Raw genomic sequence first — 22,471 nt, forward strand, 5'->3', positions numbered from 1 at the left:
CTCCACCATTTATACCACTTAATTTTTGCCGAGCGTCTTGTGTGAATGTATGCCAGTAGCCTTCATCTTGTTCCAGCTCATCTAGAATCACAAACAGTTCCACCAAATCGCCAAGAAAACCTGTACCTACCGAGGGCTGAAGTGCCTCGGCGAGAGTGTTGATTGCTGTAGCTAGTGGCCACGCAAGGAACGTCGCTTGAAGTGTAAACGGGCTACCCTGGTAAAGTGCGAGGAAAATGGTTAGCAGGCTAAAAGCCTTTTCGAAGGTACATAGAGGATGGTGGACTCACTTCCATCATACGAGTTTCCCAGCTTGCTTTTAGAATGTCAGCAATGCATTTGGCACTGTCCTGATGCAGCGATATCCTTTTCATGACCAATTCCGGTGCCTCTTGACTCTTGGGCGCCTTATCATATAGAATGATTATTATCGCACTCATGTTAAGTTTTGTTGTCAAGGCAATTGGATCTTGCGACAATGTCTGGTCCTCAAATATCTCCTGCATAAGAAGCACTCTCTCCCGAAAGCACCTTTCAAGAGCAGTGTGACCTTCATTTGAGTATTCGATTTTGTTGAGACACTTCATGGCAAGATCGACCATCAATAAGCATGCGCAAAATGGGGATACGCCAGTGATTAGCCTCTCGGCATCGATGAGAAACGGCATATCCACCGGACTGAACTTTGGACCAAGTCGACCTGGAGACGGTAGCTTGACATGGAATGACTAGGGTACTGTCAGATATGACGCGAAGAGGGATTCACAGCTGTCAAGTAACTCACAGAAATTGGCCCGAGGTGGGACTCCATGGCCGTCCGTGTCTTGATATAAGTTTCCCAGACGAAGAGCAGCCAGAAAGAACGCCTTCTCTCCTCCAAAAGACACTCATCGTCAGTAGCAGGTAGAGAAACGTGCAGCCCAGGTACAGCATCGTCAGGTTTCTCCGACCTGTCTATCATATGCAACCTCAACACGCTCGAGAGTCTGATAGCACGTCCGAGTGTCATCCACGCTCTAGTAATATTACTGGACATGATCTCATACCGTACCATGAACAAAAGTGTTTGAAAAACATTCAAATTTGAGAAAACAGTCGTATCAGGGTCCATCTCACAGTCTTCGATCTGACGGCGAACCAGACTATACAAGTCTTGACGTAGGTGTTGATACTGGCTTGAAATGGCTGCGCTGAGTAACGCGATGGAGTATTTTAGAGCGGAGATTGACTTTGAGGTAGGGTTTGTTGACAGTTCAGATAGAAAGCGGGCTTCGGAAATGATAGGCATGGAGTTATAGACGTATTTGAAGAAATAGTGATACCTGCCAATTATTAGACTTCAGGCTGGTAATAATGGGACAGCTCACATCACATACAACTCAGGAAGCATTTGCTCCAGTGACGCCTCTGGGTGGGTTGGGTGACTTGGTGGCAGTGCGGGGCCTTGAACAGATTGCGTCGTTATACCAGCCCAAGGCATCGTTTGCGGTATGTCAAGCAACGGATCAGATGGCCAGGTAGCTGTCAAGATGCTCGGGTCAATGTGAGCGACGGACTGCAACAGAGCTTCATTGGGAGCATCCCAACGCAACTTATCTACCGAGTCAAGGTCAAGCAGTTGATCAAAGCCAAGATCTACATCCCCAAAAGTGGTGCCTTCACCCAAATAGGCCACTTCTTGTTGGATGATAGCTGTCTTAGGCTCAGAGGGTAGTACGCTACTATCAGTACTGGTTCGAGGTAATGGCATCAGCAATGGCAGTCCCGTGTCTGCTCCCAACGGCGTAGCATCCTGGCTTCTTGTGCCCAATTGAGCTTCAGCTCTCTCTGTAACATTTCAGTCTTCATACCATCTAATTACACATCATACATACCTAGTCTTGTTTGTAGGTCTTGAACCTGCCTACTCAAGTTCGTACTAGCTGGAAACGTGTCGTAGCTGCATCGCTCATTGAGACGCACGCATCGACTACAATATGGTTGAGCGCGGTCACATTTGACCTTTCGATCTCTGCAAGTCACGCATGCTTGCCTCGTTCTTCTAGATCCCATGATGTGAGTGTTGAAAGTGGTCTAGCCGAGGAAGTATGTGGACGACAATGGTGTAAGTGTAAGGGAGAGACGTGTGGCGGCAGTTTGCTCATGCAAGTTGGTGATTGGCACGCTTATCTCACGTGATGATATGGTTGGCAAGCGTTTTACTGGAGGGGGTCTGTAATTCTCCAATTTCTAGACAATCAATAACTCGTTCACTACTGGTCATCTGCAGCGATAACTCGCGTGATGTCCCGGTCAACTACCCTTCCTAAATATACTCTTTGTTCGCCTATCCTACTCCCACCCAAATTCTCAAAGTCTAGGCCAGACTTCCCTTCCTGCATATCCTCTACCCACCTTATGAACATCCAAGCTACTTCCCTCCCAAGCGAACTCTCTAGTGATGCTAAATTAGATCGATTACAAAAGATGGCATATTTGTGGGTTTTTGACCTACGACAAGAGGAAGTGAGAAGACAAAGCTAACAGCCGCAGCAACCATGAAAAGCAACCAGACACATCGAATAGCTGCAGTGATACTCGTGACAACAATAGACTTCTCACGCTGAGACAAGGATTGAAACGCGTGACTGCTTGTTCCGGCGATGAGTTCCGAAACTTGATCCTTCGGTAGATCTGGGAGGGCTTTCCCGACTTCTGCAATGGCGGTGTTCTGGAAGATAGTGCCACAAAGTGAAAGGAAAAGGACCATCCCAAAGTTTTGCGCTGAACAATTTTAGCTTCTCATTCATCTGATGTACCATATGAACATCTTACCAATTGTCATGACCGCTACCGCGTTAGAGATTTCTTGAACTGGTACGAGTGACTGCAGAATTGTGAAGCCAATTACCACGTAGCAGCCCGCACCGAACCCTATCATGATACTGTATCCGTAAATATTGGCATTGTTCGTGTTCTCGTCAATGGTATCTACAACTGGCATCAGCTATGTTTTCGGCGTTCATGTGATGGGAATCAAGAGTACACATCAGTGCAGTACCAACCAACACCAAGACGCTGCCTCCAATATACCAGGGCGAGAAGCACGGTGTTTTGGGGAGCATCAAGCCCGAAACGATGGTGGCGACGATCATTGAGATGACCAGCGGGAGCAGCCGTACTCCAGCGTCAAGAGGTCCATCGCCCTGTTGAACGTGTGAGTTTCACAATTGTCTATTTGCAACCAAAGAGAACTCACGCGAATGAACTGAAAGTACAATGGAATGTAGTAAGTAATGGTCTAGACAAAGTCAGCATTCTTCTCAGTTGGCAGCTGGTCCGATTCCTACCAAGATAATTCCTCCAGATAAAAACACCTGCAACTGCAAGTTCATCACCACAGGTATCTGGAGGAAATGGGCAGGCCACAACTGATTCTCCTTAGAGACTCCAGGGTGAAATTTCAGTAGGATAGCGGCAATAACCAGAAGGGTTCCAGAGAGAGTCCAGAAAGCAATCTCGGCGCCAGAATGCCAACTGTAAAGTGTACCTCCGAAGGAGATAGCCATTATCAGGAAGGTTGAGCCGGACAGGAAGGTCAAGGTCATAGGCCAATCCATCATCTTGAGCTTGTCGGACAGGGACTTTCCTGGTTGAGGATCGATAAGAGGAAAGAGGAATAGGTATGCTGGGCAGAAGAGTGCACCGACGACGAGGTTGATATAGAATCCCTGGCTTTGTCAATGTGGTCACAGATCATTGTCAGTATGGCAGTACTTACCCATCGCCAAGTAGCACTACTCTCAGCAAAAGCACCACCAACCTAAACAAACGTCAGCATTTTCTTTGCAAGAAGAATCTTTGCAGGCGTACCACAGGCCCAAGAACAGTCCCGATACCCCAGACAACCGTACTACCCGCCATGTACGCCGCTCTCTCCTCCATGCTAGTACACACGGCAACATATGTCAATGTCCCAGCGTACATACCCGCACCCCCAACACCAGCAATGACCCTTCCCAGAATCATGGCATTCATATTCGGAGCAGCTCCGCAAAGGGCGCTTCCGACTTCGAAGAGCAGGATGTTGGCTAGATATAGGCTTCGGATGGAGAAGATACCGTATGCTTTGCTAAGGGGAAGAACAACCATTGTGCCGAGGGCGAAACCGGTTCCGACCCAGGGGAGAAGTTCGATTTGGGTGAGATCGTGGATGATGGCGGGTTGGATGTCGGCAACCTGTTGATTTGGCATCAGTGACTTGGTGAATTGAGTGGGTGAAGTGACTTTGGCTTACGATAGTATTGTCGAGTGCGAACAGGAATGTCGTAGAGAGCATCGCCGTGTAAGATAGTGCCCACTTTGCAAGGTCAGTGACATGAGGCTAACCATTCTCTTCCACTTACCTTCCATCCATGGAGGTCCCGTGGGCTTTTGCCGCTTCCCTGACTGGCATTATCCCTGACGTATTTTTCTGCATCGACTTGTGCCACTGCGTTATCACGAGTCGCTTCGTGAGTCTGAAGATGTCCCATCGTAGTTGTTTCAAAGAATTGGCAAAAATCCAGTTCAAGATATATCAGTTTGATAAAAAATAAAAACATTTCATTACAGGTTCAAGATAGTAAAAGAAACCCGTTTGTTCTTATATTACAATGAGTAGTAGTACGGTATGCAGTTCTCGGCCGACGGTTGACGTTGATTGGCTAGCCGGCCTTTTTTGTCGTCGGCCGAGGGTGAAACATGATTGGCTGCATGTGTCGTGTCAAGCCTCAATTACCTGAAGCCTTCAGAGACATTTCATGGCATGTCAGAGGCGGGGGACCGAATACAGATCGGTGTTAGGAAGAACATACGTCCGTAAACATGGCCGCAACCAGCTGACTGTAAGTAAGCAAATAGTTCATTACCCTTTGGCTCTTTCCCATCGTTTTTGGGGTCACTGCATTCAATATGGAGCAACAGCCGCCTATTCTTGAAGACAGTAATGGTGAGACCGACCAAGGTGAAAGCCACCATAGCGAGTCCCAGGGAGAACGACTATACAAGTACACATTCGATGAAAGGCGACCGGAACCCCGATTCCTCATCTTCCAAGACATCCAGCTCATGAACATCTTCAACTTGCAGAATGAGTTGGCAAAGTTGAAACACGAGATCATGACAACAAAAGCTGCGACACCACAGCAAACTGAATCTCTAACCAGGTTGCTGCATGATTACAGTATATTTACACCCCGACGTATCCCTAAGAGATCTGTTCTGATACAAACTTCCCAGCAAATGCGATCCGCGACTACGAATGCCTAGCGCGTCTAACCCCGATTACCGGTTCACAAGCCCGTCGCGGCCGTCTCGACCTTGAACGCGTCTTTGGTGGTGAATCCTACCAGTTCACCGACGAAAGCCTTAGATTTCACCGCTTCGCCGACCCTTCACTCCTCCCTACCGATAACCTCCGGGAGCTTCTAAAGCGCTATCTCCCTCGCTCAGTAACCTACACCAGATACGACTTTCGCAATCGCATCGACGAGTATTTCGAGAACGAACCGCCTGAACAAGTATCTGTGTTTGTAGATAGACTCGCAAGATTCTTAGTTGCGTTTCTTGGCGGAGCGATGCTCATTGTGCCCATGATGATCATGCGACTACCAGAGGTTTCCGTTGTAAAGAGTCTAGTAACGGCAAGCATTTCGGTTCTATTATTTGCAGGGGCACTATCTGTCTTCTTCAAAGCGGGCAATACAGACACGTTGGTTGCGACGGCGACTTATGCGGCGGTTTTAGTCGTGTTTGTGGGTGTTTCGGGATAATGAGATCGATGGACTCTACAACGGGGCGCAGGAATGCAATCGCAAAATTGCACAGTGAAGAGTTAACCCTTTGAGTCTAAGGCTTCAGCATAATGCGATACAGTTCATAACAAAGGAAAACAAGCATTATTATAATAAATTTACGTTAACTTTATATGTCTGTCTTGGACTTGTTTCTCAATCTAAATAGATGCCTCAACCTCTTTACACGCCTTCCCTTTCCATCCTCTTCCTTTCCATCCTCTTCCTTTACATCCTCTTCCTGTACCTGTGCGGCCGGTATAGCCTCAATTCCCTCGTCATGAACAGCGACGAGCTTGTCGTAGATTTCTGAAATATCTTTGGTCATGCATTTGATGACGTCGACAACCTCCTCAGACCTAACGACTCTTCTGTCCCATGCTACCGCCTTTAGTTTGCCAAGTACCTTGGCATGAAAGATCTTTTCAAACTCGTAGAGTTTTTCCTTTGCTGTAGCTGTTGTTTGCATCAAGGTTAGACATGCTACAGGCTCCCAGATAGGACTGTCTATATGTCAAGACAGGAGGAAAGGAACGAGGTACATACCAAGAGTATTCTGGAAAAGCTTCCCCTCGATTACCAGCTTCTGTTTGCCATCTCGTTGCCAGCGGATTTGGATCAGACTATACCCGTCGCCAAGGACCTTACCCATTTCAATTAATTCCATGTCGATAGAGCGAGCATCTTTTGTAAGCTTCACTAAACTAGAGGCAAAGAAGGGCTGCCTGAGTCGTGCACCTTCAAAAAGAATGCGACGTGCAAGGAAGGACTCCTCCTGCAACGTCTTCAAGACACCCTCGATAGATAATTCAACCCACCCAGGATGACTGAAATTCGGCCCAACCTCTGTCCCTTCTGGATTTATGATTTCCGATTGCAACGGTTGGTATGTCGGCAGCCTGACGTTCCCAGTAATGGAACTTCCAGCGGGGACTATCATAAAGTCATCTATAATGCCAGTATAGTTATTACTCCTCCAGGATCCAGGAGACATGATCGGCGTGGTTCAAAATGGCCAGAGTAGACTAAATGTCACAGTGGAAAATGTTGTTTACTCGGGGAGAAGGAACGACGCACCTGGGCGTTTCTTGCAGGGAGAGTTTATATGACTTGGAGCCGAGTATTTCATCTGTGACTTAGTTCAGCACATGTGGACGAACAATAACGCCTTGTCAACGCCACCTCGCAAGACGCATGTCATCCTCGCGCCCACTTACTTCTGACTGGATGTTTCCAGTTTGCCTCTCCGTTATCGATAGGCAAGACTCACCATCCTGATCATTTGATGCTGTGCTCAGAACCTCAAAGTTAAGCATTAGGGTAGGCAGCAGCAAAAGGTGGAGCAAACTAGCAAATGATCTCTGTAGAGCAAGAATTGCCATTTACGGTCCAGCTTGCTTATTAACCGATCATGGGATCATCGACTTCACCGGGAAAATAGCTTGCATAAATTTCTCTATATTAAATGCTATCAATCTTAACAATGAAACTATCGTAGCAAATGGAAGCTCTCATAGTGGATCTATGGAAGCGGGTCTCGAATGGCAAACGGGGTTTTTCATCTCCGGATTTTGAAACAGCCTCTCATAAACGGAATTGACCCGCTTTAGCCGAGTCCATCGCAATGCCGGAGCGTCAATGCCCGTATCATCCATTTACAGCCAACAACTCCTCAAAATGGTGCTCTACCCAACTTGCATCTCCGCATCGTGCCACATGGCACTAATGCCGGCCAACTTCTCGGCTGTTATCAGGAAAGAGTTGGAAATAACCGTCCAGAAACTGGGGTGCAGCTGATGTTTAATGAGCCAAGGACCGCAAGGACAGGGGTCTGCGACTTTAGCCTGAAAGGATGGTTCCGTTTCAGAAGATCTTCCGATGACTTTGGTTACATCTAGATTGGGTCTATAGCCAGGCCTTGATAATTTGGTCAAGATATATAAGGTCACCTTGGCACCAAACATTTCCTTCTTGGCAATCCATCCACTCTTTGTTTCTCAACACTTCACCTGTATATATCCCAAAATGAAGTCTTTCATCGCCACCGCTCTCAGCGCCCTCCTGGTCGTCGGCAACGTCGCCGCCACCGCCATCGAGGACCCCATTGAGATCTTCAACCGCCAGGCGGCCGGCCAAGTCATCCGCCAATGCTCCAAGCCCGGTGTTCTCGCCCTTGCTTACGATGATGGCCCAGGCCAGTACACCAACCAACTCATCGACACTCTCGACAAGGCCGGCGCCAAGGGCACATTCTTCTGGACCGGCAAGCTTTACGGCTGTGTTTACAACGGCGCTGCTGCCGTCAAGAAGGCTTACCAGAACGGCCACCAAGTCGCCAGTCACACCTGGACCCACCCCCAGAACTTTGGCAGCCTGAGCACCGACCAGCTCAAGCAGGAGATGCAAAAGTTTGAGCAGGCCATGGTTAACATCATTGGCAAGAAGCCCGCTTACATGCGTCCTCCTTACCTTGCCACTGGTGGCAACGTCCTTCCTACCATGGCCCAGCTCGGGTACAAGGTCATCACCAACGACGTTGACTCTGGTGACTGGAACGGCCAGTCTGCTCAGCAGAGCCAGCAGAAGTTCCAGCAGGCTGGTGCTGGTGGCAATGGCCACATTCCTCTCATGCACGAGACCTATGCCAGCACTGTCAACACTCTTACTCCTTGGTTGCTCAACTGGGCCAAGCAGAACAACCTCAAGATCGTCACTGTTGGTAAGTGAAAGCACAGTCCTAGAATTGACGTCCTGTACTAATCCGTTTATAGCTGAGTGTCTTGGTAACGCTGCCGGTGCTTACCAGCCTGGTAACTTCCAGGGTAACGGCCAGAACACCTGTTAAGCTTGAAACAATGTCGCATTTTGGTCGATGAATTGTGGATGAAGACGGAAGAGAAATTCGTGTAAATAAATTCGCATTACTATGCTAGTTGAGTAGTACATATATCAGAAATACACGCAGTGGCGTCCATGTCGGACCGTGTACAGCGCGACCAAGTTTGTAACATACCATCGCATCTGAGTTCTTCTCGGAGCGTTGGTACATTTCTTTTAACAGTCTGGCGTTCCACCGTAAGAGTATGCCTGAAACCGTCGTCAAAATTAAGAGCTTGCTCAATTGGTCGGCCTGAAACGTCTAGTCCGTAAGTTCCATCAATCAAAAGTCTAATGAGAGCAGCAAATACGTGCAGCTACTTGTGACTGGAAGCATGCAAGTTTCTAACGAAGAGCTGGCAAGATCTTTCCATCTGAGGACATGGATCCATATGATTCTGCTAGTCATCACAGAATGTACCATGCCTTGGTGTCTTCCAATCGTATCTTAAGAACTGTAATAAGAAGAATTCATATAGTATCCTGTTGGCTTCTTACACACCCATTCAAGGCCAAGCCTGTCAAAAAGCTCAGTAAGATGCTCGTGAGAGATTTCTGTATTGCTCGTTACAGATTGTAGTTCCGGGAACCAATTTTCCTCGCTTGCAAGAGCCTCATATAAGTCCCGCTGCCAACAGGACTTCGTATGAACACAGGTACGGACCGAGAGATTGACAATATTGCGAGGTAAAACCTCAACGAGTGACTCGTGAAAAGGGGGAGATTGGCTGTCATCATACATTCCGTAGATTCCATGTGGATCTAAGTAGATGTATTTCAGCTTCTTAAACATCTTTAAGCTGGGTAGTGGTATAATGTAGTTCGAGTTGAGGTGCAAAACCTCGAGACTGTCGTGCAGTCTGGGTCTGTCGATGGCACTGAGCAGGTTGGTCGTCGCATCGAAGCTGGAAAGCGTGGTTAAGCTACCGCTACAGGCGTTTATGCATTTGCTATAGTCAACTCTCATGGGCCTAGGTGTATGTCGCAGATGAAGATGTTTGACGGTTGGCATGTTGGGAAAGTTCTGCAGTCCATCAGTAATCCATGTTTCAAGCTTCGTACAGCGGCTCAGCAAGTTCTTAGCTGGGTACTCCATCTCGATCGTCTTGATAGGGATGCACTCAACGCCCAGAACATCAAGAATACCTGGCAAAACATCCCAAAGCCGTGGACGTTGCCAAGCCAATTCACTTAAGATGGCTAGATGGGTAAGGTTGGGAAGAATAGCCACAAGCGCAGAAAATAGCTCTGGGTAATATTCTTCAGACGAAGGTCGTGGAGTAACTGATCGCCATACATCATTGCCCCTCAGCGGTAAAGGACCCATGAAGAACGCTCGCTTCACAGGTGTGATTGGATTTTTGTAAACCCTGCAGAAGATGTCCAGAGGACGTTTCCCCAAGGCACGAACACAATCATGGAAAGCTTTCCGGCTTTGATGAAAATCTAGAGCTTCCCATAAATATCTTACGAGGAAGACTGCCTTGACAGAGCGCGCCAGATCCGGACGCGCAGCAACGGTCTGAAGGAATGGTTCAAGGCGTAACGTCCAGGGATTCGTGGGACATGCCTCTGGTGGGGGGAAATCTGGATTAAAAGAGTGGAAAAGTGTTTTTTGGGCCTCTATTCGAAACGACCGGGAGACGAGACACAGGTTGAATAGTGCTCGGGTGTTTTGAGCTTCTAAGAAACCGGGCCGGGGTCCGAAGGGCCATTTGTACTCGTTGCAGCAGTGGGAACAGAAGTACTGGAAGATGCAGGAAAGAATCTCTGGTGGGACTTTCGCTATCACGCCAGTGGTAGACTTTCCACTGCGCGTTACGACCATTTTGGTACCGATGAGTGATGATGATCGTGGTGGAAAAAGAAAACTTGGCAAAGAAAAGACTGGTGAGGAAGGAAGATTTTATTACTTATGAAAAGCTTATATCAGAGAGTCCATCCTGACGAGCTTTTACTTCAGGTGAGACCCATGATATTTGCGAAGCTTTAGTGCAAGCATTGGAATCATGATGCTTTAAAAACGCAAATATGTCAAGAAAAAGCTTAACAACATGCAGTTAAAAGCTTAACCCAAAACCCTGGTTCCGATAGCGTACCATTAATTGATTGGGCTATCACGTACAAAAGCTTTCGCTTGCGAAAAGCTACACACTTAAAGAATCATGAGAACCAGACACACTACCATTGTTGCCTGGATAAACCGTTCGTATTAAGAGAACTTGACAAATAAACTATGAACTATCCTGTTTCTTCCAGTTACCTTCCAGCATATGTCAACATAACTCCAAGACCAGGTGAAGCAATACTAGTGAGTGAACTAAGCCTCAAGCTTCAGCACGTAGCGTTTCGGTTCAGACATGTTCTTGGCTCTTGTCGATATCTGTATCCCTCGATGCTGGCAATGTTGCCTTTGAGACACTTGTTCGGGTCCAGTTAATAAACTTGCCTAATCTCACCGCCTGATAATGCAAGCAGAATGGAACAGCAATTTAGAGGGATCGGAATATCCATCATCCATCAGATAAGGTTTGCAGATATTTACACTTCCCACAAGGCATTATGACTCCTTTGCCTCGGATCAGAGTATCAGCTCAAAGACCTTCTGGTAGTTGACATAATTGGATGGTTCACTCCTAACCATAGATAGCATAGTACAGAGATCTGTTAGATAGAATGGGGCATGGATGGTCTTTAACCGCGGCCCGCACCAAGGGGCTCTAGCCGTATTCCCTCCCGACCGCTGAACCGGTAGGCGCCCGAGGATCGGAGTATCGAACAGAACGGCGGAACGTAACGCTAAGGGCTTCCATTTAGCATCCTACCTTGGACTAACATAACATTCCTAAATGGAAGGCTTGAGAAGAGAAAACCAGATAGAGGTATAGCTTTGTTGCGATGGTGGAAAAAGGATATCAGTCAGAATTCAATTCTCACTGCCTCAATAGTGATGGGTTGAAACCCATTGCTCAAGGCTGTACCGATCACAGCTGTCCTATCTATTAGATAACAATTATCTTGGTTGTGACCCTGATGACGTGGAAAGTCTCGGGAGTTATCATTTCATACCGTGTAGCAAGTCAGACAACCTGATATTGGACTAACCTCAATGCAGAAAGGGATCCACTCTGAGGATCCGGGTAACAGTTATCCAGGCGCGTTGCGGGGTAGATCTCCAACTATTGGATGGGACTAAAATTGGTTTCTGATGTATCAAATTATCCCACCCTGTAGCAACCAACAACCAAAAGCTGGAACAAGACAGATTTCGGTAAATGGTATCACTCTATTTTCCAGATCTTTTTCATTTTATTAGACTATGAGCTTGTACATTTAGGGAGAAAATGGGATTGGAAAGGTATGTCAGAGTCTGGGCTTGATTTTCTTTTTCCAAAAAAAAAAAAAAAAAAAAAAAAAAAAAAGCATCATGAGTTCCGCGCAGCGACGGAGAAGCCCTGACCACTTGCCGTGAATTGCCCATAAACAGTCTTGAAACGAATCATGTACCCCATGCAAGTTGTCAATTGAGTGCTACGGTAGCTAAGTTCATGTATCAGAATCAACGCAAGAAATGATACTATTCAATCTACATTACTTCTGACACAATAGACTTCCTCGCTGCATAGCGATACTAAACATAAGAATTTCGTTGATTTCGGTAGTTTTTCATTTACTAGACTCTTGCGTGATGATCTATTCCCGCATTCCAGCTGGACCAAGGGCGCTTGTCGCGGCAGCGATCGCCTCATCCTTTGCGCTATGACAATTCTCCTCTGAATCAGGGAACAGAGACGAGGGGCCTAGACCGCGATCATTGCCTATTCAGTACTAGTCTTAAAGTCTAAGTCTTCAATGTTCAAAAAAGCTGATAAGCCAAAGCGGCCCCTTTTTCCTAGTTCCCCGTCTTGACTCGCTATTTTGATCCTTTTCATCATATGTTCGTCTTCTTTCAATCATACTGATTTCAAAATGCCTCCAAAGACAAGTGAGCAATCGCCTCTGAACCCGAACCCTAGGAAGAGGGCTTCGCTGGCCTGCAATGGATGCAGAGTCAAGAGGACAAAGGTAAGACTCCATTGAACGGATTGTGCTATACTCGTAGAATCCACTCTGTATCCCGCACAAGCCATGGGAGCACCGCTTTCTGACTCGACTAATCTGACTTGGTTTAGTGCGACGGAAGTCAGCCGCGCTGTAGCGCCTGCGGTGATCGACAGCAAGACTGTGAATATTCTCAAGCTGAAAGCAACAGGAAGTGGGTATGCCTTGTACTTGAACTTGAACCAAAGCTAACAGCGATATCAGGCGTCACAGCAATGCATACATCCTCGCTTTGGAAGCACGAGTGCAAAGCTTGGAGAAGCAACTCGCTCAGCAGGGCAACAGACATCCCGAGTCACCACCAGACTCTGTTGAGAATGATGCAGCCATCCCAGGAGAGCCAGTCCCTGTGGTCATGAAACTACCACCCATTCCTGAACCTGTCGAGCCGCCCAGGGATGACATGGAAGAACTGGCAAATGCACTTGGATGTTTCACCCTGGGAGACACTGGCGAGTTGCGCTACTTCGGTGAATCCAGTAATTTCTCCATCATGCAGAATCAGGCCATCAAAGTCCCTTCATCGATCCAAGCTAGGGGACGAGGTATTGAAGCAGCTCGGGCAATGCCTGGCTTCTACGAACCCTCCGATGAGCTTCGAGATCATCTCCTGGCTCTATACTGGAAGTGGCAGAACTGCTGGCAGTATATCGTCCCAAGAGAACTCTTTGTCCGAGACCTCTACGTGGATAAGGCTGAGCGATACTGCACTCCACTGCTTCTTTATACTATTTTGGCCTTTGCTTCGAGGTACTCAACGAGGCGCGAGTTGAGAAGTGATCCAGATGATGCAAACACCGCAGGAGAGGCGTTTGCTGCTCAAGCTAGGACTATCCTGCATCATGAGTACGAAGCTCCGACCTATACAACGGTTCAAGCTGCAGGTTTACTCGGACTTTACTGGGCTTCCATCGACAACGAAGGTCTTGGGTTCATCTATATTGGAATGGCTACGCGAATGGCCATGAATCTAGGACTTCATTGCGACTGTTCCTCATATGAGGCCAACGGTTTCATTACCAAAGACGATGTCGAAGCGAGAAACGTCACTTTCTGGGGTATATACGTTCTGGACAAGTAAGGACCCAGCCAAGATACTCTACACGTTAGGTTTACTGACAAGCACAGACTCTTTTGCATTGGAATGGGAAGACCTGCCAGTATCCAGGAATACAACATCATGACAACAAAGCCACATGGACAGACACCATGGAGTCCTTTATTGACGGACTTCCAGGTGCAGATTTCGAGCCCCCACCCGAGCCCACATATCACAGAGAACGCAGGGTACCTCTGCGAAATCTTGACTGTCACGGCCGAAGTCATCGATCAATTGTAAGGTCATCTAATCGTGAACGTCATAGCTCAAGCTTACCAAGTATAGATATGCTCAGCGATATGCATGGACAGGCAAAGAGAGGGAAGAGCGCGTAATGAAAGCCCACCTGGACGCTGTGGCGCTCTATGATCGGCTACCCAAGAGCTTCAAGATCTCACCTTCCAGTCTACAGGTCTCTCCTCCCTATGTCTACCAACTCCAGTATGTCAACCGTCCTACCATGCTATCCACACTAACATGTCATCATAGTTTGCAGTATCATCACACGATATTACTCCTTCATCGACCGTTCTTTCAACTTCTCAACCCTGGCAAGAAGGGAGGAATCCATTATGATCCCCTGGGTGGTGATATTCACTCAAAGTCGGTCAAAGACTCAGCACTTAGAACTGCAAGAATCTTGCAAATCTTCAGGAAGAATTACACAAATGTAAGTGTGCCCAAGATATGAACATCTTGACTCCTGAAGCTTACATCTCCAGCGATGTATCCCAATCTCAGCCGTTCACCCAACCTTCACAGCATCAATCATACTTCTGCTCCACATGAAGGCCTCGGGAGACATTGGGAGGAGTGAAGCCTTAAGATGTCTCAACATCTGCATCACGTCGCTGTATGAGATGAATCTGATGTGGAATTGGGCCAACCGATCCATCCGCGCCATTCGATCACTCGCTGCTGAGTGGCAGATTGATATTTGGGCACATGGTCTGGCGCAGGAAATCACCGAGGAGTGTCGTTTGCAGTTTGAGAGATATGAGATGGATGACCTGCCTATTCTTCCTCAGCAGCAGGATGATCTGGGGCTGACGCAGGGAATTTCGCTTGATGATATCTTTGAGTCGTGGGCTTATGAGCAGGCTTTTGGTGACAATTCCTTTGACTTCTTTCAGTAAGAATGGAATCTAGGAAGTTATTGGGACTGGGTTTGACAGGTACTGGGAAGGTTGTATTTATATCTCGTTGAAAGTAATGAACATGCGATAGATGCCCCGCACATCAGGCATCAAAGCGGGACAGATTACCTGGCTGAGACATGAATGTAACAGTAAGCTGGGATCAAATACGGGTTTTTACATTGAAGCCGCTTTTCTTGTGGTTATTTTATATCCGGATAAGCCCCATCTTTATCATCTGCACCTCCAGGAAAAATCCTCCAAATATCACATGCCGCTGCAATTCTGAATGCTGAAATACCGTATTAACTTATGAAATTTGGTATGAACTGTGGATATCCACTAGTCTATTGAAAATGCCGAACTGGCTTACAGAAGGTAAAAATATGCTGCAGTGCACTGAATAGCGCATCTAACCAAATGATCGTAGTGCGTTTACTAGCGCGGTGTCTGCAGTTTATACCGAATCTCATGAGTTGATACGGTACACACAATGCTCTATGTTATCTCAACAACAATAAAACATTAAAGTCCATATGATAGGAAGGAAATAAGGCTATGTTCGGCCGCCGAGCTTCAAGGTGGCCCCAGAGCTGCTACTGACCAATATAGCACATGATTCAAACATGGGAAAAGAAGAAACGATCCTAGGAACCAGGCTTGCAATTACCCTGTGGTTATTTCGGGGATATCGTACATCTTTCTCACTACATACCTACTAGATACATGTCGCAGTTGCAGTCTTCTAGCAGCTGTGTGTTGTACGCAAGAGATAGATGAATTACTGTCTTTCTAGACTATCGATATCCAGTTCCTCGCACCGTCTCCTAACAATTAACTTTACCTTCTGGTCACCGGACAATGCCATCCCAAACCACGATGATTCCGGTACTACGCCCTCAGGCAGCTTCCAGTCATACTTGAGTAACATATGGCATAGCGCAACCTTGATTTCATTGGCAGCAAAGAAACGTCCGGGACACGAATGTACACCGTGCCCAAATCCAAGCATGTCGCGGCTTGTACTGACCAAATGTGCCTGTTTGTCTTGACCGGGTATCTCGCGCATTCTCGCAAAGCGGTATGCATCGAAAGTCAACGCATCTTCATAGTAATCCGTGTTCCATTGATGAGTGGTATCGCAGACAATCTTAGTGCCCTTCTTGATGACATCGCCGTTGGGGAGAGTGATGTCGGTAAGCGCTGTTCGCCTGAACACACCTGTGGAAAGGTAAGTAAAGAAGCATACTGAAGAAGGAAGATAGTTACCTAGAAGAACCGGCCGCAATCTTTGTGATTCCTTGATAACGCTATCGAGGAGTTTCATGTTATACAGAGACGTCTTCTTCATCCCATCTGTGCGAAGAGCCCCAATTATCTCTTGTCGTAGCGGCGTAAGAAGTTCGGGGTGAAGTGCAATGTTGAAAAGTGTTTCGGTAAGTAAATCGGTCGTAGTGTGGATTGCAACGAGTGAAAGTCCGATTTGGTCCCTCGCTGGATCTGCTTTTCCTGGGTATTCCTTCTCAAACCATTCGATTGAGTCATCGAATGGAACCTTTCTGCCCTCCTTGATTGCCTCTTGCTTGGCGGTATGTCGACGATCAATATGGGGCTGGAGAAATTCGCGAGCCTTGTCTAGCTTCCCACGTACTGCTTGACATGATGGTAAGAACCAGTGAATGTAGGGTCGAAGCCATCGAGGATAACAACGTAATTCCTCGCCTGCCATAAACCATTGTACCGTGTAGTCGCTTGAGGCTTTCAGCCACCCTTCGTCGCGACAGAGCTCTTCACCCATAAAGACCCGAGAAGACATTCGTGAAACAATTCGAATAATTTCCTGCTGGGGCTCGAACTCATGCCATTCCGTCGATTCACCTAGAACATCATGTAATGTCAAAGACGCCTCTTCAGACAATGGTGCGTTTAGCTTAGCCAGAGCTCTTGTCAAGTACTTATTCACCACTGGTGTTACATCGATAGGTGGAGCACCTGGTTCGAAGCCAGGTATATACCCATGAATGTCCTACCACGAATCAGCCGCAAACTTCCAACAACGCGCCGATACGTATCGTATCTTAAAGGCATGCTTCCATCGCCAAAGGAATTGGCGACAGAAAATGAACCAGCATCATAAAAAGAGAAGAGGTGGTATGAACAAACTTACATCTTTAGCAGTCTCCATAAATTCGAGTTGCCGGTTGTTCTTCAAAAACTCGACAAAGTGAGGCGGGATGACGACGACTTTACCCCAATCCGTATACGCTTCGTATGGCTTGTCATTGTAAAGTGATCGACCTTTCGCGAGAAGATGTTTGCTGTTCTTGATGAAGTCACGAACGACGCGATTGTTCGAGAACTCGAAGGGTTTCTTAGGGTTCAGAATTGGGTATTTCTCAGTACTCTCAACCAAAAGATATTTCAGGATGTATAGTGAAAGCAGGGTGAGGATGGACAAAACGGCAGGCTGGGCGCCGCCTAAAATGGAACCCGTGTCGGTCTGCATTGGAAGGAGATACTTAGTCTCTGTAATGGTTGAGAAGTGAGGCGACACGATATCATGATAGTGCCCTTTGTTATCTTTTATACTATAGTTGAATTTTCGTATCGGATTCCTCTACGTAGAAGTTGACCGGCCCAAGTGCTAGGCCGGGGTTTTTAAATAGCCCGAGACTGCGTTTAACTCCACATAATTATGGACATAGGAACTATTCCAAAGGTTCTTATTCGCCTGTTCGTACTAAGAATTTATGAGTCATTATGATAATTACCAAATTGAGATTAATAATTATGCTTAATATATTTAACGATCTGATTACATATAGACTGGGTTGTACTGGGCCTGCAGGTAGAGATATTTCGAACGGATAACTTCGAACAGCTCAGAACACGTGACCGAGCGTGGGCGCAACACGGATATAACAGTAAGCTGGGACTAAAGAGGGGTTTTATCTTGCAGCAGCTCTTCTTGTGGTTATTTGATATCCGGTTATACCCCTCTTTGGCTTCTTGCATGTATTATATGCCGGCAGTTCTCAGTGCTTGAAGAATATATAACACTTCATGTCGTCGAAGCAAAAATAAAACAGACCAAAACTTATACCTTACAAATTTTAAGATTGAAACTTCCCAGTACGCTAAAATGTCCAAGACTGTAAAGGTTGCCGCCATCCAAGCCGAGCCCGTCTGGCAAGACCTTCAGGGTGGAGTCGACAAGTCCATTCGCCTCATCCAAGATGCCGCTAGCAATGGTGCTAACGTAATTGGGTTCCCCGAAGTCTTCATTCCCGGTTACCCGTGGTAAGTCCCTTGCCTAGCCGCATGGGCAGACCAGCTTATTTATTCTTAGGAGCATTTGGGCCAACTCCCCTGTTGACAACGCGCCATGGATCAATGAGTACTTCAAGAATTCCATGGAGAAAGAGTCTCCAGAGATGGACCAGATCAGAGCGGCTGTTCGTGAGGCTGGTGTTTTTGTTGTTTTGGGATATAGTGAGAGATACAAGGGGACGCTTTACATTGCTCAGGTTAGTCCAGGCATTTGTGACCCAATCATCGTCTTCCGTTCTGATCCTAGCAGTCTTACATTGACGAAACTGGCACGATCGTTCTCCACCGTCGCAAGATCAAGCCGACTCATGTCGAGCGTGCCATCTACGGCGACGGACAAGGCGAGTCCTTGGACAACGTGGTACAAACCAAGTTCGGAAAAGTTGCAGGCCTCAACTGCTGGGAGCACACCCAGCCCCTCCTTCGCTACTACGAATACTCACAGGACGTCGACATCCACGTCTCGAGCTGGCCATCCCTCTTCCCATCTCTTGGTGAAGACTGGCCCCACCACATCACGCCCGAATGCTGCAAGGCCTTCTCCCACATTGTATCCATGGAAGGCGCCTGTTTCGTCATTCTATCCAGCCAGATCCTGACAGAGGAAAACATTGAGAAAGCTAACCTCAAAGGCTTTGACTATACCAAGAATGGCGGCGGTGGATTCACCATGATCTTTTCACCTTTCGGCAAGGAACTGGTGAAAGCTCTGGATCCGAGTGTCGAGGGTATCTTATATGCTGATGTTGACTTGGATGAGAAGTATAAGGCTAAGCAGAATTTGGATATTGTGGGACACTATGCGCGACCTGATCAGCTGAGTCTCAGGGTTAACCGTCATCCTGCGAAGCCTGTCTTCTTCGCGAATGACCTTTGAACTTATGTCTTTCACGACTCGATAATAGAATGTACATAGTTACATGTACCTGCGCCAAATTTTATCATTGTCTATAAATGCTCATTCCATCAAAGTGTTGTTTACCGTTATTCTATAGTCGTTCTTATACCGCTGCATTCCTCTCTGCACCCTAAGCAATACGTTTCTCGTTCCAATCTATAATTCGGCTCCCCCAACTGACTCATCATCCGACGAGATTTCCTCAAATCCACAATAATAACATTCATTCACCTGCTTGTGTGACGGAGACTGTCCACCCCCAGGCTCATCGCTCCATATCGAAGAGTCAGCGGAATCAGAAGTCTCATCATTCGGGTCCAGATCTGAATCACCCTTCGGTCTGAAATCAAAGCGACCGCAGCTTTTGCACTCATCCATATACCCAAGTCGGATATGTGGACACTTGTAATTGTGTTGATGATCAGGGTCTGACGTCCCATGACACGAGTACTGGTAAACCAAAAGACATATGCTACAACTGTGACAAGGCAATGAGCTGCGAAGGCAAACAAGGCATCTTGAACACAAGGCCCGGCCTAGTTCTGATTCAAAATGCGACTGTGCCTCTTTATTCAAGAATTTCGGCCAAGGCCCATCGTCCCAGTAAGGGCAACGCTCCTCCCTCCCACTCCAGAGTCGTTCAAATGTTTCCCGACTATAGCCATTTCTATAGCTTGCTATTCGTCGGTAGTGTTGACGGAAGCTGGAGATATCATAACCTTGACAGTCCAGAATATTATCCCATAAATCCCCCGTCAAAGAAGATTGAGACATAGAGCAGGGCTTACACATGTCTCCGTACGCCATATATGCCGTGTACATATATGCATCTCCCGCGAAATTGACTCTGCAGGAGTCTATGCATCTTGACGCAAGGTATGCCAAGAGGTCTCTCCGCTCTAGTACATTTGAGAATGATCTTTTGCAGTTCCTAAAAAACCAATGCAAGTTATTAGACAATGTACCGCATGATTCGGTCTTGTAGCCACGGCTGATGTAAAGATCCAGAGTCTTTCGCTCCTGCTCAGGATTAAGTTCCTTCCCTGGAATTACTGCCCATGCTTGACAGAAGCCTCGCATAGGATCTCCATTGTTTTCTGGAGTGGGTGGACGAGCAAATGGACTGATGGATAGGATGCGGTGTAAAACACTTCTGGCCTATATGTACCAACAATGAGAATCTTCCAGATAGTAAGAGGCTTTCTTACCTTGATGCCTGTCTTCAAGGTCATATCATGAACTAAGATAGGATGACCTTCTAGCTCTATTGTAGGATCAGCACCAGCACAAAGGAGAAGTTCTGGAAACACGATATCATGCCGGTAGGCACACGATATAGTTAAAAGATCCCTATATTCAATAGAAGTTAGTTTAAGTTGACAGTTAACATCTTAAAAAGAGTTCGGGTTCATCCCAGAGGTCAAACTAGATGTGATATCTTGGTCACTGAGATGCTGGAAGAGAGATACACATACGTTTGTCCCGTATACGATCCCGGTTTGGCTTTTGCAATCTCGGCAATATCTAGACCTTGCTGGATGAGAAACTTGAAAGTTGCAAGATTGCCGACTGCGTGCTAGATTAAAGAGCAGTAAAGTTAGCTAGGTACGAATAAAAGATAGTATATCAAAGCATAACGCATTCTTACATGCATTAAAGACCAGCCATCCTCATCGTGATCTTCAAGACTAGCCTTGTTCTCCACGATCAACTTCATCAGATCCTCAACAGATCCATTTGAAGCCACATTGAACACAGGCGAGTTATTAGGTAGAATGTTGCAAACTATTACTCGTGGTAATAGGCTTGTAAAACGGTCGAACAGGAGCTGGCTCTGTTGAACGGACAATGTGACCATCTTCTTCTTGGTCTTAGACTTCAAGGTTAGACTTCCACAAAAACCCCTGCTATATAGATCATTGGCAGGAGCGTCTTCTGAGACGAAAAGGAGCTTCTCCCGTCGTTTCGCTGTCGCGACCGTAATGACAGCGTCATTGGTATGTAGCTCCTTCCGCTTCCTCTCTTGGAAAATCGCAAGGTGTGGTGTTGTAGCCTCGAAGGAATTCGTGGGCTCTACTTGAATTAGCTTCGGGCATAGCGCACAATTCGTAGACTTACCCCTTCGGTTGATTCTTAAAGATGGGGCAGACACAATAAGACTTGTGAAGAGCTTCACCTCGTTTGAGACGTCTTTGCCACCTCCTCCTCCCCTCAGTTCAGAGACTACTTCATCTTGAACAAACTGTAATAGCCTTTCCAGGTCGTCAACCATTTCCTTTGAATCGTCCGACTCCACAACGCACGGCCTCTTTTCAAGGAATCTCATCAGTCGAGCGATAGTAGCGTCTAAACCAGCTGGTTGCGATTTATCTGACTGTGTATCGTCTAGTTCCGTAACTCGCGATGACATAACCGATGAGTGAACTTGCATCATTGCAGCAGATGTGTCTGACACCTGTAGGGCCGTAACACCTTGACGGATTTGTTGAAGCGTGGGAAGTATATCTGTCAATGCAGGTAGCTGTCGAGTCTGGACGATAACTAGATGGAGTGTAAGTAGGTGGACATGCCACCTCACTACGTGGCGGATCTGGTCGAGGTCTTTCTCTTCAAGACAGATTTTGAGTTTCCGCCACAGCCGACCCCTTCGCCCGTCAGCTCCCGAGACATCGAGCTGGCGAAGCCTTGCCTCAAACCCGACCAAGTCGTCTTTGCATTTTTGGACCAAATGCTCAAGCTCTGGTCGGTCGCTAAGTCCAGCTGTCGATACATAGACTTGTAGTAGTCTTTGAAGAATACCCTTGAGCTGGAAAATTTCGTTGTTGAGGAATCCAATAGTTTCTGGGCCGTCTTTGATTGCTGACAAGATTTCGTGAATTGATTTAGAGACAGTCACTGCCGCCCCCACAAACGTGAGTAGGCTGGCGCCAAAGCCCACGGCCTCCATGGTTGCTGATATTGGTTGTTCACGATTCTGGGAAAGCGGATGACGAAAATAATATCAATAAAAGAGTTAAGGTGAATTTTTGACGGTAAGAGATTTATTGGCGAGAGAAAATTGACCAGAAATGCCCTGAGCAATGCCTTGAAAAATGCCTTGCGTGTTTGTGATTGCAAAAAGCACAGCCTGATTCGTGACATTGGACATGTATCCAGCGGGATGGCTACAGTGTGAGATGTTATCCTTGCATAACAAAGAGGCTCTTCCCATTGGCCA

The 22,471-nt window shown here is 46.9% G+C and overlaps 9 protein-coding genes across 9 annotated transcripts; 4 read left to right on the forward strand and 5 right to left on the reverse strand.

The window, feature by feature from the left end:
- Positions 1-18: 18 nt before the first annotated feature.
- On the reverse strand, positions 19-4,514 carry B0J16DRAFT_381995 (major facilitator superfamily domain-containing protein; the record flags this gene model as incomplete). Its single annotated transcript, XM_046131205.1, has 15 exons — positions 19-81; positions 131-217; positions 291-728; positions 785-1,322; positions 1,377-1,827; positions 1,875-2,073; positions 2,495-2,763; positions 2,815-2,970; positions 3,026-3,185; positions 3,239-3,280; positions 3,330-3,710; positions 3,761-3,802; positions 3,853-4,218; positions 4,277-4,339; positions 4,386-4,514. 15 exons carry the CDS (start codon positions 4,512-4,514, stop codon positions 19-21), a joined length of 3,384 nt encoding a protein of 1,127 aa, XP_045984025.1.
- Positions 4,515-4,847: 333 nt separating this feature from the next.
- Positions 4,848-5,792, forward strand: B0J16DRAFT_412611 (uncharacterized protein; the record flags this gene model as incomplete). The annotated part of the gene is made up of 2 exons (XM_046133330.1): positions 4,848-5,203; positions 5,260-5,792. Exons 1-2 carry the CDS (start codon positions 4,933-4,935, stop codon positions 5,790-5,792), a joined length of 804 nt encoding a protein of 267 aa, XP_045984026.1. The 5' UTR covers positions 4,848-4,932.
- Positions 5,793-5,943: 151 nt separating this feature from the next.
- Positions 5,944-7,195, reverse strand: B0J16DRAFT_317785 (uncharacterized protein; the record flags this gene model as incomplete). The annotated part of the gene is made up of 4 exons (XM_046125388.1): positions 5,944-6,269; positions 6,360-6,761; positions 6,891-6,942; positions 7,031-7,195. 4 exons carry the CDS (start codon positions 7,193-7,195, stop codon positions 5,944-5,946), a joined length of 945 nt encoding a protein of 314 aa, XP_045984027.1.
- Positions 7,196-7,762: 567 nt separating this feature from the next.
- B0J16DRAFT_336465 (uncharacterized protein) lies at positions 7,763-8,766 on the forward strand. The gene is made up of 2 exons (XM_046127225.1): positions 7,763-8,532; positions 8,585-8,766. The coding sequence occupies exons 1-2, from the start codon at positions 7,839-7,841 to the stop codon at positions 8,656-8,658; spliced, it is 768 nt and encodes a 255-aa protein (XP_045984028.1). The 5' UTR covers positions 7,763-7,838; the 3' UTR covers positions 8,659-8,766.
- A 171-nt stretch (positions 8,767-8,937) lies between these two features.
- Positions 8,938-10,518, reverse strand: B0J16DRAFT_396331 (uncharacterized protein; the record flags this gene model as incomplete). The annotated part of the gene is made up of 1 exon (XM_046132263.1): positions 8,938-10,518. The coding sequence occupies one exon, from the start codon at positions 10,516-10,518 to the stop codon at positions 9,139-9,141; it is 1,380 nt and encodes a 459-aa protein (XP_045984029.1). The 3' UTR covers positions 8,938-9,138.
- Positions 10,519-12,596: 2,078 nt separating this feature from the next.
- Positions 12,597-15,251, forward strand: B0J16DRAFT_336468 (fungal-specific transcription factor domain-containing protein). Its single transcript, XM_046127226.1, has 7 exons — positions 12,597-12,755; positions 12,863-12,945; positions 12,996-13,868; positions 13,920-14,126; positions 14,176-14,331; positions 14,380-14,560; positions 14,613-15,251. The coding sequence occupies exons 1-7, from the start codon at positions 12,660-12,662 to the stop codon at positions 15,024-15,026; spliced, it is 2,010 nt and encodes a 669-aa protein (XP_045984030.1). The 5' UTR covers positions 12,597-12,659; the 3' UTR covers positions 15,027-15,251.
- A 464-nt stretch (positions 15,252-15,715) lies between these two features.
- On the reverse strand, positions 15,716-17,637 carry B0J16DRAFT_412615 (cytochrome P450). Its single transcript, XM_046133331.1, has 3 exons — positions 17,194-17,637; positions 16,296-17,052; positions 15,716-16,247 (listed from the first exon to the last, which is right to left on the reverse strand). The coding sequence occupies exons 1-3, from the start codon at positions 17,530-17,532 to the stop codon at positions 15,808-15,810; spliced, it is 1,536 nt and encodes a 511-aa protein (XP_045984031.1). The 5' UTR covers positions 17,533-17,637; the 3' UTR covers positions 15,716-15,807.
- Positions 17,638-18,100: 463 nt separating this feature from the next.
- Positions 18,101-19,311, forward strand: B0J16DRAFT_336472 (carbon-nitrogen hydrolase). Its single transcript, XM_046127227.1, has 3 exons — positions 18,101-18,326; positions 18,376-18,553; positions 18,607-19,311. The coding sequence occupies exons 1-3, from the start codon at positions 18,169-18,171 to the stop codon at positions 19,231-19,233; spliced, it is 963 nt and encodes a 320-aa protein (XP_045984032.1). The 5' UTR covers positions 18,101-18,168; the 3' UTR covers positions 19,234-19,311.
- On the reverse strand, positions 19,289-22,351 carry B0J16DRAFT_412617 (uncharacterized protein). Its single transcript, XM_046133332.1, has 5 exons — positions 21,373-22,351; positions 20,903-21,327; positions 20,730-20,830; positions 20,463-20,604; positions 19,289-20,412 (listed from the first exon to the last, which is right to left on the reverse strand). The coding sequence occupies exons 1-5, from the start codon at positions 22,199-22,201 to the stop codon at positions 19,411-19,413; spliced, it is 2,499 nt and encodes an 832-aa protein (XP_045984033.1). The 5' UTR covers positions 22,202-22,351; the 3' UTR covers positions 19,289-19,410.
- Between the last annotated feature and the right edge of the window lie 120 nt (positions 22,352-22,471).

The sequence above is a fragment of the Fusarium flagelliforme genome (genome assembly GCF_020744385.1).
Source record: "Fusarium flagelliforme strain FIESC 12 MPI-CAGE-AA-0113 chromosome Unknown B0J16scaffold_3, whole genome shotgun sequence".
Taxonomy (NCBI): domain Eukaryota; kingdom Fungi; phylum Ascomycota; class Sordariomycetes; order Hypocreales; family Nectriaceae; genus Fusarium; species Fusarium flagelliforme.